The sequence below is a fragment of the Homarus americanus genome, unplaced genomic scaffold (assembly GCF_018991925.1).
Source record: "Homarus americanus isolate GMGI-L3 unplaced genomic scaffold, GMGI_Hamer_2.0 scaffold49667, whole genome shotgun sequence".
NCBI classification, from domain to species: Eukaryota; Metazoa; Arthropoda; class Malacostraca; order Decapoda; family Nephropidae; genus Homarus; species Homarus americanus.
Genome location: NW_024738608.1, coordinates 8667775 through 8686070, shown reverse-complemented (window position 1 = coordinate 8686070; position 18296 = coordinate 8667775). Strand labels below are relative to the sequence as shown.

The following is an 18296-nucleotide window of genomic DNA, read 5'->3' as shown; positions in this document are numbered from 1 at the left end:
ATCCCGTCACCACACCCAACTCGTCCATCCAACCCCGTCACCACAGCCAACTCGTCCACCCAGCCCCGTCACCACACCCCATTCGTCCACTCAACCCCGTCACCACATTCCACCTCTCCATCCAACCCCGTCACCACACTCCACCCGTCCACCCAACTCCGTAACTGTACCTTGCTTGCCCTGTCACAGCCACTCCTCTATCTTGCCTCGAAATCTGCCATCTTACGCCAATACAGCGAATTATTACCATGGCTTAGTGTAAGGTCCGTGTAGTACCTTGCGTGTACATGTCCGTCCGTCACACCTTCGTCTCCGTCCTATATCGTTGCTCACTTAGGATGGGCCTTCACCAAGCTTGTCATACAGGTTCTTTAGTACCTGGGAGCGTACCCATCGATTTTCAGGTTAGTAAGTCAAAGGTCAGGGTGAACGTTGCATAGGATAGATCTATAAGTCACATTCGTTTCCCTGCGATGATCTTTAACAATACCTGTGTGGCAGCTACTCCCCAAAACAGCCATTGTGTTTCTCAGTCGTTCATTCCAATACTTGCTTTAAAATTTGCGATGCAAGCAGCGAAATGCCCACTCAAACTCTTAAGCCTGAAAGAGTTGACTAAGAAAGATGAGAAGTTAATAGTAGATTAAGGAGACAACACTGCCTTTGAAGTTTTGAAACAAAATTTGCGAGAAGACAGTAGATAATTATCGTTGAAAAGCTTCACCAAGAAGTATAAGAAAACAGTAGACAGTAAGTGGTAGTTCTCATTGAAAACATGTAACAAAAATATAACTCCTGGTACTGTACTATCATTTAGCTCCTTACTGTTACAAAATGTCAAAAGATATACGTGTTTACGGAACTACTCTCTACCTGTCTGACGGCGGAGGTCACCACCAGAAAAGCTTTACCCTATTCGGTCATCACCTTTTTTTTTGAGGGGGGGGGGCGTATGCATGCTTGTAGGTACTAACAACAGCTGTAGCAGATCTGAAGTTGATGAGTGTTTATGAAGGTCGTAGCTCTGTGGAAACCAGTCCAACAAACCAGATTACACCCCGACAATTTTAAACCGGGTATTTTTTAGCCTACAGGCTAACTTATACCCGGGGTAGATACTAGCCTATAATGTATCCTACGGTATAGGTTGTGTTATAGACCAGGATCAGTCCCGTGGTAGCACCAGGCCATGGCCATTTTACACTCGAGGCTAGTACCTACCCCCGGGTATGAACTGCCCTAAGCTGACCAATATCTATAGACTGGTCTGGTACTGTACACGGGGAGCCGGATTCTCATAAATGAGAACTGTAAATCATCTCTCTTCACTGGTCACGAAGAATTATCTCCAGCTGCCTCAGTCAGTCAATGATACAACCAGGAATCGCAACGGCTGTGAGGAAGTCAAAAGCAGTGATCACTAGGTCATATATCCGGGATTCGTACTTGCATATTTCTGTATCTCTGATCCGTTTTTTTTTCAGTTAACAATGAGAGGGGGGGTTGCTTCAGGAAGCAAAATACTTACAGAGGATGTCGGTAAAGAAATTGAAGAGCCTTTATGTTGTTGTTGTTCATGTTAATATTTGTCTAAGGTACTTTAACTTCCGTGGTTATTAGGCACTGCTCACTGGACTATTTCCTATAAACACAGGGTTTATGGATCACTTGAAATTAGACACCCCAGCTTTTTTTTCACCTGAAAATTAACCCTTATAATGTGAGGCCCTACGCTGTAGCTTACTTAATTTGTGCCTAAAAATCCGGCACTGGTTGGTGGGGTGTGTGTGTGTGTGGGCAGATAGGTGTTTGTAGGTAGGTGGTGTGTGTGGGTTGGTGGGGTGTGTGGGTAGGTCGTGAATGTGTGGGTTGGTGCGGTAGGTGGCGTGTGTGTTGGGGGGGGAGGTCAACGCATCCAAACATAAGGTGATTTAACCTAACATTGGTTGGTCCAGTTAAACATGTGGAGGCGAGGGTCGGTCACACTTTGAGTGAAGGTGTGGTTTTATTTATGTATTTAGCCTGTTTCTGTATTTTCTCGCTCAAAGGGCACTATATAAGCAGTACTTCTCCCTAAATTAAATTATATTTTACCATAAATGGCCTGAAATACATTCTATAAGTAGCGGTACCTAACTCTTCATGTAACTCGTGCTTCTTCAGTCGTCTTTTCAACCTCAAAATCTCCACGTCAGGGTTCTCATAGTCATTAAAAATCATTGAAAAATCAAATATGTGCATCATGGTAAGAACCTAGAAGAATTTTACCTTTTTGGGTGATGGAATTTGGTGACAGTATTCCTAGTTATATACTGTGCTTAATTGCCATCTGTTTCGGTTTCAACCTCATATCATATACATGAAGTACCTTAAACAGTTACTCCAGGAATTTACACGACATTTACGCTACACAGAATATTCACATTAAGAGAGTTTCTGTACTTTTAAGAATTTCTTGTTATCACACACCCATACTGTCAAGTAGAGTAGGTCACATATGCAGGGGCGGATCCAGGAATATCAAAAGGGAGGGGAGGATTCCAAGAAGTGGTGGGTGGGGGAACATGATATTGCTCAGATTTAAAAAAACATATGGGGTGGGCTTACAACGCTCCCCCCCTCCCCACCCCCTCCCCACCCCCAAAAAAAAAGCTGGGTGGGCTCACGTCACTGCGCTCACCATTATCCCCCACCCCACAACTTGGACCCCCGTTTTGATATTCCTGCGAACTCTTGGAATAGCCTCCCAAAGAGTGTTGTGGCAGGGCTAAGTGTGAGCTATTGCAAGACCAGACTTGACCAGTTCTGAATCAAGTTCAGATAAATTCAGGAGCCAGTACATGCCCAGTACTCGCTAACAGTGCGCAACTGAAACGTGACCGACTGCCCAAGCGGCTAACGAGCCGATCAGTGGCGAAGAGGATAAAAATAAAAGTAAGAAAAAGAGATATTCTGAGGTCAATAGTAATTACTTTTTACTATACAAAAACGCCTGAGTATAATACAGCATTAAAGAAAAGGTATTGGAATTTTCTAGTGAAAAAGGGGGGGGGGGGGACCGGACCCCAGGATACCCCCTCCCATATATCCGCTGGTTTCCTAGTCTAACCTGTAAAAAAGGAAATCGCTCTCGAGTTCATGGGTCTCCGCCTCATTTGTACACCGAAAACACCACTACAACACACACTAAATATCCGATAACACGAATAAAGTACCGGGTAAGCTTTTTATAATTTTAGCTTTTTTATAGGTTAGGAAAGGTTAGATCTGATTTTCAAAGATTTATTTGGTTTTCCTTTTAGTATTTTACCCCACATTTTCGCTTGAAACAACACAAAATTCACTCAGAAAAATTATTTATGTTAGTAGTTTTGGTGATGGACAAAAAACGACTCTTTACCCTTACTACTACTGTGATAAGTGGACAGGTGGAGATTGAAGCTAATGAGAATCTGTAGTATCCTCCCTTATTATAATCGAATTATTTTTATTTTATCACTATAAGAATATTAAAACAATAAATAATTGTAAAATAAATCTTCAAATGATAATCTATAATCAATAATTAAATATTGATCAAGAGTTTATTACCCAACACTCGCTTGACCTCCGATGGCAAACAACACACTCAGCTGCTCCAGCGGTCATTATGATTTGCCATAAACAAATACCTGAGGAAGTAGTGTTATGGGTAATGGTAGAGGACACTGTTAACACCATAAGGAATCACTAAGGTCTGTTACAATACCGACACCACAGTCCATCGTGATTCTCTGTCAACCAACGGCACCTCCAGAACCTTTTTTCCTATCCATTGTTCTTCTCATTCCTCTGATCTGTTGCTGAGAAAAGATTTGCTCTTTTAACATTAGTGCACCGTTCTATCTAACCTAACTTAATCAGAGCCCCCTGTATCCCCCCCTGATTTGGTTAGATTTTTTTTTGTGATTTTCTATGGTTTTTTTACACATTTTTAATATCCAAAGAAAGAATGGTGCATAATGATATATATGCAGCAAGCACTCATAAATCAACACGGCTAAAATTACGGGAGGTGAAATGGTCTGTTTACTAGAAATCATCTGATGTGAGAGGGTGGTTGCTTTGACACCGCACACCGCCCGCCTCTCGTCTGCCTCACTTCATCCCTACCACTCACCATGCACTTTCACTTTCGTCTCAATTTAGTTTTTCATTTCTTTATTCTATCAAAAATAGATTTTCACTCATCTTTAGCCCCTCGGCCTCAGGTGACGTTCCAGAACGTCCAACCAGCACACCCCGGATGAAGTTCCAGAACATCCACCTAATCCCGCCACTGTGTAAATGCCCAGCTCCGATTATCAGGTTCCGGTGGGACTATTTGCCTGTCACACCACAGCTCGGCCACAGGGAAGCTTCCTGAATGTAATTACCTACTTTTGTGTTTGTTTCATTTTCATTGTTTTTTTTATTTTATCATGTTGTATCAAAGTAATACTGTATTGCTAAAAGTAGTGTAGTATTACTGTAAAATAATACTATGATTATGTTATGAACGTATGTATTTGAGGAATTATTATTATTTTATCCATTACTTGTTCTACCAAACAAAGACATGGATTAAGTATTAGCTTGAATACAGCTGGTAAATTATTAAAGTAAATTAGCATGGACACAGTGATAGATAATGATGTAGAATTTGAAATTTAGCTGACATACTGTACTACAGGGGATTGATAATGAAGAAAAACTTGCTTACAAACAGGTGATAAATAAAAATTAGCTGATAAAAGGATTAACAAATAATGGGTAAAAAGTAGCTTAGAAAAGGGTGACATATAATGGATGAAAATTAGTTTAGAAACAGGTAATAAATAAATAGTAATATTTAGCTTACATACTTGTGATAAATATTATGGGATCCTATGGTTGTGCATCTTAGTTTAGGGGTCTTCATTATATATCAGGGATGTGTTCCCGAGAAGCGGGACTTTGAGTGTAGTATTTTATAATGAGGAATTATCCCCATAAAAATGAATGTAATTAGGGGTATATGCACTCCAACTTGTACAGCAATATTGTACCCTTTGAGAGCTCAGGTTGTGTTCCTGGAGAGAGAGCTTTCAGGAAATCAGTTTACAATGGGTTCATTATAATATTCTGTACTGCTCTGTACAGTATTTGATATGGAGATACAGTACAAGTACAATACAGTATGTTCATAACAACTTCATTTCTTACCTTACCTCTGAATGATACATGATAGCTTGATTTTGCTACTTGTACACTTAAACATCTGATCGGTGAATAAACCAGGACATATGGGGATGCATTATACACTACTGTATAATAATATTTATTAAGTGCTGATAAATAAACTATTATTGACAAAGTGCTGAAGACATATCTGTGGTAAGCACCAACCCTCTTCAGCAGTGACAATTGTGCTTGGAAGATGGTGACTGCTGGCAAAATTGTTAGGGCTCTGTAAACAAGAGATAGGAAATATATTACGACACAATAACTCATCTATGGTTCAGTGTGTGAATATTTTGGGAAAGTTGATTTTTTACAATAATGTTTTATTGGCCCGGTACCAAATAAACCTAAATAATATAGAAATTATAGTGAAATTGCACACTGTACCGTAATTGTAAAAGGATCACGGGCTGACAAGCGCGGGAGGTGAGTTGTCCTCTCAGTCCAGCCAGCACTCCCTCCCTCCACCTCATCTCCTCAGCTATGCACCCAGACGTAGTTTTGTATTTTTTTTATCCACTCCATTTCTTTACATCCAAACCCTCCATTGTATAAGAAATGAATAAGGTTTTTTATTTTTTGGTGTTAGAACAGTTGTCTGATTTAAATGTCATCAATGTTATTGTAAATATCTAATTACCATTGTTTAAAACCTGGACCACAACCTGAAAAAATTATAAATAAGGAAATGGATGGCACATTATAATACAGGTAATCTTAAAATATGGGTCCTCATTTGTTACTCTTTCAAGCATGTAAACCCAAAATAATAGTGAGAAAAAAAAGCTGACATCCAATCCTTCCCTTCCTTCTTTCATGAATTTCCCTGCTTTCTTCAATTTCCTCCCTCTCTGATGAGCAATTTGCATCACATACCACCCTTCCACTCCTCACCCCCTCCTCCAAGTCAGTCATTCCCCCTCTCCACCTCATGTGGCTTGCCGTGCAGAAAGGACCTGGCCAGGTGCAGGGGATGGTGGATGATCACTTGTGACCGTTGGCCCGCGTAATACATTTTCTACCTGATCACGTTTGGCCAAATTTTCCTGTGTTAGCTTGGCTCAACTCACGTTAAGCAATACCAGGTACAGGGTAGTAATATAAAAGCTGTGTTCAAGTGAATCCGCATTGAACAAACCCATGTTAAGCTAGGGGGCAGTGTAAACCTTTATCTGTTGCATCTTTTCTAATTGTGTTAAAAAATGACTTTGGTACCATAATGATCCTTAATAAATTCTCTACCAGATTGTTTAAAAGAAGGTCCTGAAACAAAATACAGTACCTGTATTCGACACGACATAATGATGGGAATTCAATTCCTTTATGAATAAACATAAGAAATGTACAGTATATACCGGAGTCTATAAAATCAGTTCTAATTAAGTTAGATACACTAATTTTATACCAAACTAATCCTGAATAGTTTATCTAAATAAATATACATAAAAACAAAAAATCTATTCGATATTGGCCATCAAATAGAGGTATTTTGGGGGCATAAAGCTTGAATGGAGCTGACTGTGATAGAGCTGAGACAGTACACACTACTGCCAGACATATGAGAGCTCCCAGCAACACCTGCTGCTTGGTGACTTGCCAGGACAGTGCGGCGGCTGAGTACATTTGTACTGAGACCTGCCGAGATCATATGAGACTGAGGAAAATTAATTTTTTTTCCCCACAAATGTTAAAACCCTAAGCTAAAAAAGAAAAATGTTCATATGGCTTATAAAAACCCAGAGTGTTAAGTTTGGGCTAAAAATTTCAGTAGGTTTGGGGCTCTTGGGTAGCTTGAGTAAAAAATCCCCCATCCTCTGGAATTTTTCACCTTGCAACAGATACAGTACTGTACAAATGCCTTCCCAACCCAGAATTTTGCCAAACTTGACAGGCCTTCCCCCTAATTAGTCTGAATTAGAGGAAGTTCACTCTACCGGACATAGAAGGCTACTATTGTATATGTACAGTATATGAATACAACTCTCGGTCATGTGATACTGTATAACATTAACAATATGCACGGCTTAGAGATGGTGATATAGTGAGTCTTTCCAAAGTATCATGCAACAGGAGATATGACACGGCTTCAAGGCCAAGCGCCTATCATCACTGGTCTCCAACCCCACACTTCACATATTATCTGTAACATTATCCCCTGTACCATGTGATCCATTCATACACAACACAACAAACCACTTGCACTCTTGCCAAGATACTGACATTTTTATTTTGTCACTGTGTGTGTATGTACAGTAATACACACACACACACACATACATGCACACACACACACACACTCATCACACACACACTCACCACACACACACACACACACACACACACACACACACTCACCACACCTTCATCACCAGCTTATCATGCATATGTACCACATACAGTACACCACATCTTCAGATTACATGCGTAACACACACACCCTTACCACAAAAAGCTCACACAAACTCCTCCCACACACACCATTACCACTTATCCTCACTAAAAACACTCCTCACACCCTCACTATACACACTCCCAACACACACTCCTCATACCCTCACCACACACACTCCTCATACCCTCACCACACACACACCCTCACTACAACCTTACCACACACCCTCACTGCAACCTCACATCACACCCTCACCACACAAACACACCCTCACCACACATACTAATCATACCCTCTACACATCCTCACCATGCACTCATCACACATATAAGTAGCTGTTGTCACTGTAGAGCACCTGCAGTTTAAAGCCTGTAGAAGGTGTGTAAGAGGGAGTTGTAGAGAAGATGATGAGATAATTCCACCAATAACTCCCACTTGTACAACATAGTTGTCACTACACAAGTAAGAGTGTGATGACAGAACATTATCTAGTCAAAAGAGCATTATGCAGACTCTTAATGACTATGTGAACTGGAAAGGGTCCATTGCAGACACAGTTATAAAAATTTAGTGTATTCAATTTCAACAACACACATAGTACAGTGAGGAACCACCAACTAGTCACACCTATGCCCAGCGATCAACTGTCAAGAAGGCACGCTGGCTATGAGATGAAGAGTGAGGATGTTCACTTCGGGCATCACGATGTAGTGAACGTATGAAATCTTTGTAAATCAGGACTTAGGCTTGTATGCTTATGGTCAATAGTGGTAGAAGTGTTTGTTTGTTTGTTTGCAAGTGACACTTTGAACTTAATGTACATTTGATATTTGGCAACTATGACCAGGCTGCCTCCAGTTGTATATAAGATAGCTAGTGCTTCAGAGAGCCCAGTTACAGAGTGATGTTGTTTGTTGCAATGTTAGTTTTGGTGAGGGGCCTCCTGGCTTCCAGCATCCCCCACCAAAATGATACACTCATTGACCAGTTCAAAGCTCACAAAGATAGTTTACTAGAGGGTGATACCCATTCCACAAACAGCACTGTGCAGAAGTTACCTGAAGGACAGCTAGGTAAGCACTGATAAGGTTTATCTTTCTCCATTACAACTGTTTCAAGAAAGAGCCTTTGCTTGTGTTCATGCTTGTTCATTTTATGTGTGTGTATGTTTTTTCCAGATATGGGTAAAGTACTGATATATATTTATTTACTTGAATTAAAGTAATGGTAATGTTTAAAATTACTTAATTTAAGAAAAAGGAAGAAAGAGAATGACAAGATACAGTAAATGAATGTAAAAAATAAGTCATCAGGTAAAGGTAGTAGGCAGCTATCAAACAGGGAGGTACTACTGCCTGGGATGACTTATATTTACTATTAAATTTAGATGATAATGCTTTTATTTTGGAAGTAATGAAGTTGTGGTTAAGTTAGGTTAGTTTAGGATTATAATTAACCGGTGAAATGTCCTAGAACCATTGGGGACAAGCTAAGGGGATTTTTGGGTTGATGTTTTTTAATATAAATCTTTCTAGGATTTTAAGGCATGTACTTACTACTGATAGTGAACTTTTATCTCCTCACTAATAGTTTTTATAATTAAGGTAGTACAGTACAAAGGAAGTGAGAGCATAATATTGTTAACATTCTACTTGCAGAGACTATTACGCTGCTCAAAGATCTGTCCCAGGCCTTCACTACCCACCTGTTGGAATACAAACAAGGTGATACTTGCTTCTCTTAGCTCACAAATTTTGTGATGTGTTATATTTAAATTTTTATGGAGATTTGGTTAAAAATGTGCACATAAGTATAAATGTTTATTTGTCCTCCTAGATTGCCTCTAAGAAGATGACAAATGGTTAATGTTTTTTGAATAGCAAGATGATAAGTGTTTAAAGGTTCTCTCTTAAGGCTGTACAACAAGTTACAACACCACTATCATTATCATATTGGACACAATAATTTGTTTCTCCTCCCTAGTAATGGTCAACTGTCTGGCTCATAATGATAATCAAAAAAGAATGTACTATTAACATGATATATATTGTTTTCTATTATCTACTTGTTGGCAGATATGTCGCAGACCTTGAGGGGACTGACAGCAGCCACACAAGGTAATGTTCCTCAACTTACAGAAGACCCGCTACTTTTGTGCCGTGATCGTGGTAGAGGTATCATTATGTCATAAGAAGCATTATTGTACCATGATGGGCTCACACAATACATGATATCTGGGCTCACACAATATGTGTTATTTGGGCTCACACAACACATGTTATCTGGGCTTGCAAAACTTATGTTATCTGGACTCCACAATACAAATTATCTAGGTTCTCATAATAATGTTTCTGGACTCATGCAAAACACAATACTGTACATGTTTTGGCACATTAGTTTTTACTTGTTTTTAATGTATTTGTAGCTCTTTTTCCTTACTTGTCATCCAGAAAAATTTTCTAATGTATAAATTATTTGTGGTTTTACCTTATGCAGAACATTGCTTATACCTGTATTGTATTAACTTTAAAATTATTCAATGATGAGAAAAAAAGATCCTCCAAAATCTTGTGATAACTTCATTTTGTGTCAAGTGTTCTTCTTTTGTGCATTCCTCGGTCTTCAAAATGTTCATCTCTCTTTGATGAATCCAATTTGAATATTTGCATTAGTACAGTACTTAAGTTATAAGTTTTTTATACATACATAACTTGCATTATGTGGTATGGGGCCTTAGTGCTTTTTTGCTAACTCTTGACTCTAGACAAAGGATAAGGTATTGATTTCTCAGTACAGTTATTATTGTTTGTAATCTTTGATTTACTTGTTTGATGTATACAGTAAATGGTGGTGATAGATTATTAATTATTAATCTGGTGAGGATAGAATGGACATCAGATTTGTTCGCCTTAATGAGATGAGATAAATAGCTATCATAATTTAATAAATTAGTTTGTAATGAATAAGTTAAGATTGTCTTGTAATTGTAAAGTACAGTATTATATTTATGAATTTTATGCTTTTATGGAATAGCACAGTCTGATATTAGTCTAAAGAGTATTTTGAAATTTTACCAGATACTGTATTACAAAATTTGTAATGTGTACCTGTACAGTTATTTTGTAACAGAAAATCATTACAAATTATGAGTGATTTCAAAAGTGAGGGCTACAGTGTATAATTGTTGGAAATAGATTTGTCTGACACATACTGTTACCCTGTAGCTTTAATATATTATGGTATTGCAAGTTAGTGTATTGTTAACCATCTACAGTACTGTACTTACAGAGATTAGCAAGATGTCCCAGACCTTCACTACCTACCTATTGGAATACAAACAAGGTGATTTTTCCTCTTGTCTCACAAGTCTGTGTTTGTTTTAAATTAACCTTTTATAAAGATTTTTTTTGTGGGGGGGGGGTGGGGATTAACCCAACATGGCACAGGTCACTAACCCACATTGGGGCCTGGGGGGCGAAAATATAATAATAATAAATAATAATAATAATAACTATAATCAAGAGCGAGAAACAATATACTGTAGGTACAGCATGTTGTGTTGTCAGTAGTAAGAAACAGTTGAGACCCTGCAATTGTGTGTAAATGAGACAGAAAGTCAGATCAGCAACCTGGGACTTGGTCACAATTTTTGTGATGCCATATGGCAGCACATTATGCTTCCAATATCTTCCCAGGCAGTAGTACCTCCCTTTTTGATAGCTGCTTACTACCTGGTATAATGATAAGTAGTAATAAGATACATTACCATGTACAGTACTTGTAGGAGTAGGTGCTGTAGTTTAGAAATTTAATTACTCAATAATAATTTTTATACATAAACTATTTTTCATAATATAAAGGACAACATAGATTATTAATGATTAATGGATGGTACCTTTACAATATAGTACAGTATATTATTATTTATGGAAGTACTGTATCATGTTTTTTTAACAGAATTTGAGGCACTCCAGCACAAGGTTTTTACCCTGGAGGCCAACAACCAGGACAAGACTGACCAGCTCCTCATGAACCTGGAAATAATACAAGAGAAAGACAACACAATACACATTCAACAACAAATAATACATGAGCAAGACAACACAATACACATTCAACAACAAACAATACAAATTAACAACAACACAATACACAATCAACAACAAACAATACAAGAGAAAGACAACACAATACACAATCAACAACAAACAATACATAAGAAAGACAACACAATACACAATCAACAACAAACAATACAAATTAACAACAACACAATAAACAATCAACAACAAATTATACATGAGAAAGACAACACAATACACATTCAACAACAAATGATACAAAATAACAACAACACGATACATATACAACAAGAAATACTACAAGAGAAAGACAACACAATATACAATCAAAAACAAAATTTACAAGAGAAAGACGACACAATATACAATCAAAAAACAAATTTACGAGAGAAAGATGACACAATACTCAATCAGCAACAAATACTACAAGAAAAAGGCAGCACAATACAGGTGTGTGAGGCTCAGGTAACACAATACACACGCCAAATCCTGAGGCTGGATGAAGAAACGAACAATCTTGAAAGGCGTCTCCAAAACCCATCACGACGGTTAGTTAAATAACCACTTTATTCATTTGGATATTGAAATGTGAGCTAAACAGTGTTACCATTGAGAAGTAAGATATGTGCCAGATAGTGTTACCAGGTGAGGGGAGATGTGTGTTACACAGTGTTACCAGTTGGGGGATTTGTGTTAGTGTTACCAATGGGAGAGGAGATATGTGTTAGAAAATGTTACCACTGGTTTAGGTCAGGTTTGGTTGTATTTTTTTATCACCATTTTATTATATTTTATATATATATATATATATATATATATATATATATATATATATATATATATATATATATATATATATATATATATATATATATATATATATATATATATTATTATTACAAGTGATAAGTTTAACTTTAGATGAACTTGTGCCTATATGATGTAATACAGTATACCCTGTACTGATGAGCATCTTTGTTATGTTGTCTCATGGCCAACAGAGTTGTAAACGACTGTGAGGATGTGTTCCGGGAGGGAGGGAGGGAGAGTGGAGTCTACACCATCTACCCCAATAGGTAAGATGATTTTGTGTTACATGTTAAATTACCTTGTTGTTAATATAGTAAGATCTGTCTTAACTCTGACTTCTGTAAGTTGGAAATCCCCATAAGTCAGACGAGGTTCTGGCTTTGAGGCAAATAGTGTGGTGGTCACATGGTGGCTGTTTGAGGCACACTTGGGCACATGTAAGCTCCCACATGTTTGTTGTCACAACTGTTGCTTTGCCCACTTTGTCTTTTGTTCATATTCACTGCTTCACTAGCAGTGCCAGATTAATCATGAGGCACTTGAGGCACTGGCCTCAGGCCCCCCGACTCTAAGGGGCCCCCAAATCCAAACATTCTCGAAGTTGAAGCATATAAAACATGAACTTCGTTCAACGATGTCCTAGCAACGTCTCAATTTTCTGTCTCTTATGAACATTGAATGTGTTATTTTGCAGAAGCTTAATATTGATGAAATCATTGATAAATTTTGGTATATTTTGTTCTTGATATATATATATATATATATATATATATATATATATATATATATATATATATATATATATATATATATATATATATATATATATATATATATATATATATATATATATATATATATATATATATATATATATATATATATATATATATATATATATATATATATATATATATATATATATATATATATATATATATATATATAGCCATTTTTTTCGTATTTGGGAGGAGGGAGGGTGGAGGAAAATGCTAACTTTGTATTTTTTTCTTTAATATATTAACATTTTTACCAAAATTTCCATTATAGCAAATTTGGCTTTCTGTTTATCATATTGGGTGGATAACTGTACATTTTATGACATCAGCTAGATTTAGGTGCATACTATATAAATGTAACTAAATATTATACTGTACATAATTGTGAATACATACGTACTGTAAGTAGCCTCCATCGTCCTCCACCTAAATAAAAGCAAGTGCAGTGTAAAAGTATACTGGTAACTTTAATTTTGTTTTTGGATGAGATTTTCCAGCAGAATGATGGTTGGAAACACCTAGGTGGGAGTTATGTATAATTGGAATTTTATATATGTCAGAGAGCCTTGACCCCCATTTAGTCCGACATAGAAAGGTCTTACTTGTGGTTATGTTAGATTACCCTGTTATATTAATACAGTAATAACATTCACTGAGGACCAGGATAAACTACCATTATGAAACTAACAGATTTAATTGAATAAGTTTAGCTGTTAATACATTGAATGACATGAATCACCTTAATAATCTAATAGCTAAAGATATAAAACCGAATTAATGCATGACTGACCAGCCAGTGATGAGGAGTGATCAGTCAGTGGTGTGGAGTGAGCAGTTAATGGTGAGGGGTGCCCTGTTAGTGGTGAGGAGTGACTAGTTATTGGTGATGAGTGACCAGTCAGTGGTGAGGAGTGGACCAGTCAGAGGTGGGGTGTGATCAGTCAGTAGTGTGGAGTGATCAGTCAGTGGTGAGAAGTGACCAGTCAGTGGTGAGGAGTGACCAGTCAATAATGATGAATGACCAGTCATTGTTAATGAAGGACCAGTGTTGATATGTGAGGTACTAGAGTTGTGTAGTTATAATGAGGGTGTTTGTCAGTTCACCAGCAGGTGTGAGGGTTTACTGTGAGGTACAAGAGGGCCGGTCATGGACAGTGTTCCTTGTTCGTCACCGTCAAACTCCACAAGAGAACTTTACGAGGTCTTGGCAAGACTACAAGGAGGGCTTCGGGGACCTTGAAGGAGAACACTGGCTAGGTAAGCAAGTTGTCTTATATATTGTTGGAGTTAGTTTTGCTTTAAGTACACTACCAATGGCTTATTTTGATAACATCACACAATGCATGTTTATTTATATACCATCAGCCAAGGTATGATGGGTTATCGTGTTCACTTGCAGGAAATGAGAAACTTAATGCGTTGACTGATGGAGAGAAACATTACCGCCTGAGGGTGGAAGCCACCAACCTGCAGGGAGAACAGCGATATGGAGAGTGGCAAGTGTTTAAAGTAGCTGATGAGGACAACAGGTATATCACCACTCTCCTCCCTCACCTTCTGTTTTGTTCCATACTGTCCTGTCATCTCATAACATTACACTTAGTTGTATCCATACTGTTAAGCCTTGTTATATTATTACATTTTCATCAGCACTATATGTACTATACAAGTTTAGTTTTATACATGACAGCCATCTTCCCTTCAGGTACCGGCTTACTTTACAGCAGTACAACTCCAGCAGTAGCTCACTGGGTGATGACCTTACCTACCACAATGGCCAGTCATTCACCACGGTGGACAGAGACCACGACACAGCACCATTTAGTAAGTGTTGAAGTTTTTACTTGAGCATCACTTATACTGTACTTGTTGGGAGGATCAGTGTACGTATACAGGTGTAATCGTTCTAACAACTCTCACCACAACCAAGTAAATGTGGAAATTGTGCTTACAATGATGATGATGATGATGACAATAATAATAATAATAATAATAATAAAAATAATAATAATCATACAGTAATAATAATAAATTAATGATAATAATAATATCAACAAAAACATGCAATAGTAAATATTAATACGTATACAGTAATGATAAAATAGTGATGGTGGTAATAATAATAATAATAAAATAATAAAAATGATTATAGTAATAAAAAATCAAATAGTACCGGTAATGATAATAGTAATAATGATTATAATATTGTAATTTAAATAGCATATGATGTGTAGTACTGCACTTGCAATATCAAGTGATGAAAATTATTATAATAAAAATAATGATAATAATAAATGTACTGTAATTGTAAAGACAAGTTACGTGAATAATAATACTGTAATAAGAATAAAGTTATTCTAATGAAATTAAAATAAGTACTGTATAATTCTGTATGGTAATGATAGTAATACTGATGGTATCCATAATATTAATAGATATAATAATACCAATACTAAAAATGTCAGTTATTATACTGTATTAAGATAATAGTTTATCTTCCTTGTCTTCCTTAACTATGGCATTGAGCACATTATGTAACAGATTAAAGTTGTTTATTACCTTCCCAGGGCACTATTACAACAAACAGGTTGATGAATGTCTAGTTGACAGTATTGACAGTACAGTAGAACAATTCATTAAGGAAGTGCTGGTGAGCGTCGCCATTTAGACAATTTAAGCCGTACTTGGTCGGGCTATGGAATGTTAAATGTGACCCCTGGTCGGCTAAATTTTTTTTATTTTTTTCGCTAAAAAGTGTATTCAACTTCTTTTGAAAATTTTCCTACCTTCAACCATTATTACTTAATCTACTGCCCATCTATCATAATGTTGAGATGGAAACAAACAACTTTTATTCTTTCACATAAAGTGCCAAATGCTGTAGTTAATATGTGTAAGCATGGTAAACTTTTACCTAAAATAAAGACAACAACAACAATATTGCTACTAATAATAATAATTAATAGTAAATTATAATGAATTTCGTACTATAGTAAGTCAGAATTAAGTTATATACAGTAGAGTGATTAAGTGAAGAGAGTCACCTTACTTCACACAGACTGTGCAGCAATTCGTGGTGAAGGAGGATGGTGGTGGGGGGGAGAGAAGGGGTGGTTTTGTGGTCATGCTCAACCGACCTCCCCACTTGGCAACACTGATGGCGACCACCACGTAATGTCCTGGGGCTACTTCACCCCTGGTGTTAATCGTTGGATCGGACTCTCAGCTCTGAAGATGGCACTGATCTAGAGGAATATATACAAAAATTCCTTTTATACGAGATCTGTCCAAAAAGAAACCAAACTTTTTAAAAAACAAATTTATTGCTTTACTTACAACTTAATCAGATTTGTCTCCTTCAAAGTACTCCCCTCCACTGTTGATACACCGCTCTCAACGTTTTTTTCCAGTTCTGGAACGTGTCCTGGAACGCGTTTTGAGGGATGGTGTGCAGGTCTCGTAGCGAATTTTCTTCTATCTCTTCTATTGTCTGAAATCGGTGACCTTTCAGGGTGGATTTCAACTTTGGGAACAAAAAAAAGTCCGCAGGGGCCAAATCTGGAGAGAAGGGCGGCTGGGGGACGATAGTCGTCTCGTGCTTTGCCAAAAAGTCACGGGTAGAGAGCGACACGTGAGCGGGTACATTGTCATGGTGCAGCATCCAGGTCTTGTTTGTCCACGCCTCAGGCCTCTTCCTTCGCACTGCCTCCCTCAAACGCTTCAGAACCTCCAAGTAAAACTCTTTATTGACTATCTGACCGCGTGGAACAAACTCATGATGAACGACGCCCTTCCAATAAAAAAAGACGATCAACATCACCTCCACATTTGAGCAACTCTGACGTCCAGATTTGGGATAGTCTTCGGTGGATGTTCTTCCTCTTTTGAAACGCTGGTACCAATCGTGACATTGCGTACGGCTCAAACAATCCTCCCCATAAGCCTGTTGCAACATTTGAAAAGTCTCCTTAAAAGTTTTTCCTAATTTTAAACAGAATTTCACGCAAACATGTTGCTCTTCAAGATCATTCATTGTTCAACTTGCAACAAATCGCCAAGTGCACTAAACACACGTTCATTCTAGCGCGTGTAGCTTGATGACTAATTGACATGGCGTGATGCAGCTAGTGTTAGACTAAAGGTCAAGGTCACCGCTACACAGCACGCTGCGCCGGCTCGTTTGCGCGCTATTTGAAAAGTTTGGTTTCTTTTTGGACAGACCTCTTACACCAATAACAGTTTTTGATGAGTTTGATCAACACTATGAAATATTGACTACCCAGTCAATATATTTAATCACAATATTCCAGAAGATTCAAGTTTTACCTTTGGGGATAATGATATCGAAGCAGAATGTGAAAGAAGCTTCAATGGAATGTATGTACCCTGTACAGTATATTACCACAAGGGTGCACGACTTCAAATTGATCATCCTTCAACTCTTCTCTTTAATCAAGTTAGTGGGGCTACCTCTATCAAAATTAGACCCCCGAAGACTATGTGAAGACATGGCTTCCTAGTGGCAGAAGGCATACAGAAGGAAAGAAAAGGTGACATAAAAATATGCATATTATATATCGTTATAGGACATTCTGTAATATAAACCTGGGTCTAATACACTTGACTGCTCCATTTGTTCATTAATGAACAAGTAAAAGTTGTAAAGTGTATTTATAATACATGATCATTGTATGTATACAGTATACCCTGTATGAATATGTAAAGTTGTAAACAGTATGCTAATATTATGCTCAATAAAATGAAAAATAATTACAGTACTGTATTCATATTTATTTATTTATTTACACTATTTAATTTTTTTATTTTTTTATTTATTTTTTATGGGAATTAACCCACTCGGGCACAGGTCACTGACCCACATCGGAGCCTGGGGGGCGAAAATGTAATAATAATAATAATAATAATAATAATAATAATAATTCATAGTAAATAAAATTTAATAATAATAATAATAATTCATAGTAAATAAAA

General features: G+C 37.3%; 1 protein-coding gene across 3 annotated transcripts; it reads left to right on the top strand.

The window, feature by feature from the left end:
* Positions 1-3598: 3598 nt before the first annotated feature.
* On the top strand, positions 3599-18079 carry LOC121874253 (angiopoietin-1-like). Of its 3 annotated transcripts, none has more exons than XM_042378347.1 (10): positions 3599-4407; positions 9292-9357; positions 9709-9750; positions 10922-10975; positions 11591-12263; positions 12717-12791; positions 14404-14561; positions 14704-14833; positions 15010-15128; positions 16363-18079. In XM_042378347.1, exons 3-10 carry the CDS (start codon positions 9711-9713, stop codon positions 16551-16553), a joined length of 1440 nt encoding a protein of 479 aa, XP_042234281.1. In that variant the 5' UTR covers positions 3599-4407; positions 9292-9357; positions 9709-9710; the 3' UTR covers positions 16554-18079. The 3 variants fall into 3 exon arrangements, with proteins under 3 accessions (XP_042234281.1, XP_042234280.1, XP_042234279.1); XM_042378345.1 differs by lacking the exon at positions 3599-4407 and adding an exon at positions 7850-8706; XM_042378346.1 differs by lacking the exons at positions 3599-4407; positions 10922-10975 and adding an exon at positions 7849-8706.
* Positions 18080-18296: the final 217 nt, after the last annotated feature.

What these genes read in the sequence shown, in the direction of transcription:
- LOC121874253 (XM_042378345.1), top strand. Translation starts at nt 8,538, where the DNA reads ATGTTGTTTGTTGCAATGTTAGTTTTGGTGAGGGGCCTCCTGGCTTCC. An exon ending in CTCCAAAACCCATCACGACG is followed by an intron (nt 12,264 to 12,716) that starts GTTAGTTAAATA and finishes CATGGCCAACAG; the next exon opens with AGTTGTAAACGACTGTGAGG. An exon ending in TACACCATCTACCCCAATAG is followed by an intron (nt 12,792 to 14,403) that starts GTAAGATGATTT and finishes GGTGTTTGTCAG; the next exon opens with TTCACCAGCAGGTGTGAGGG.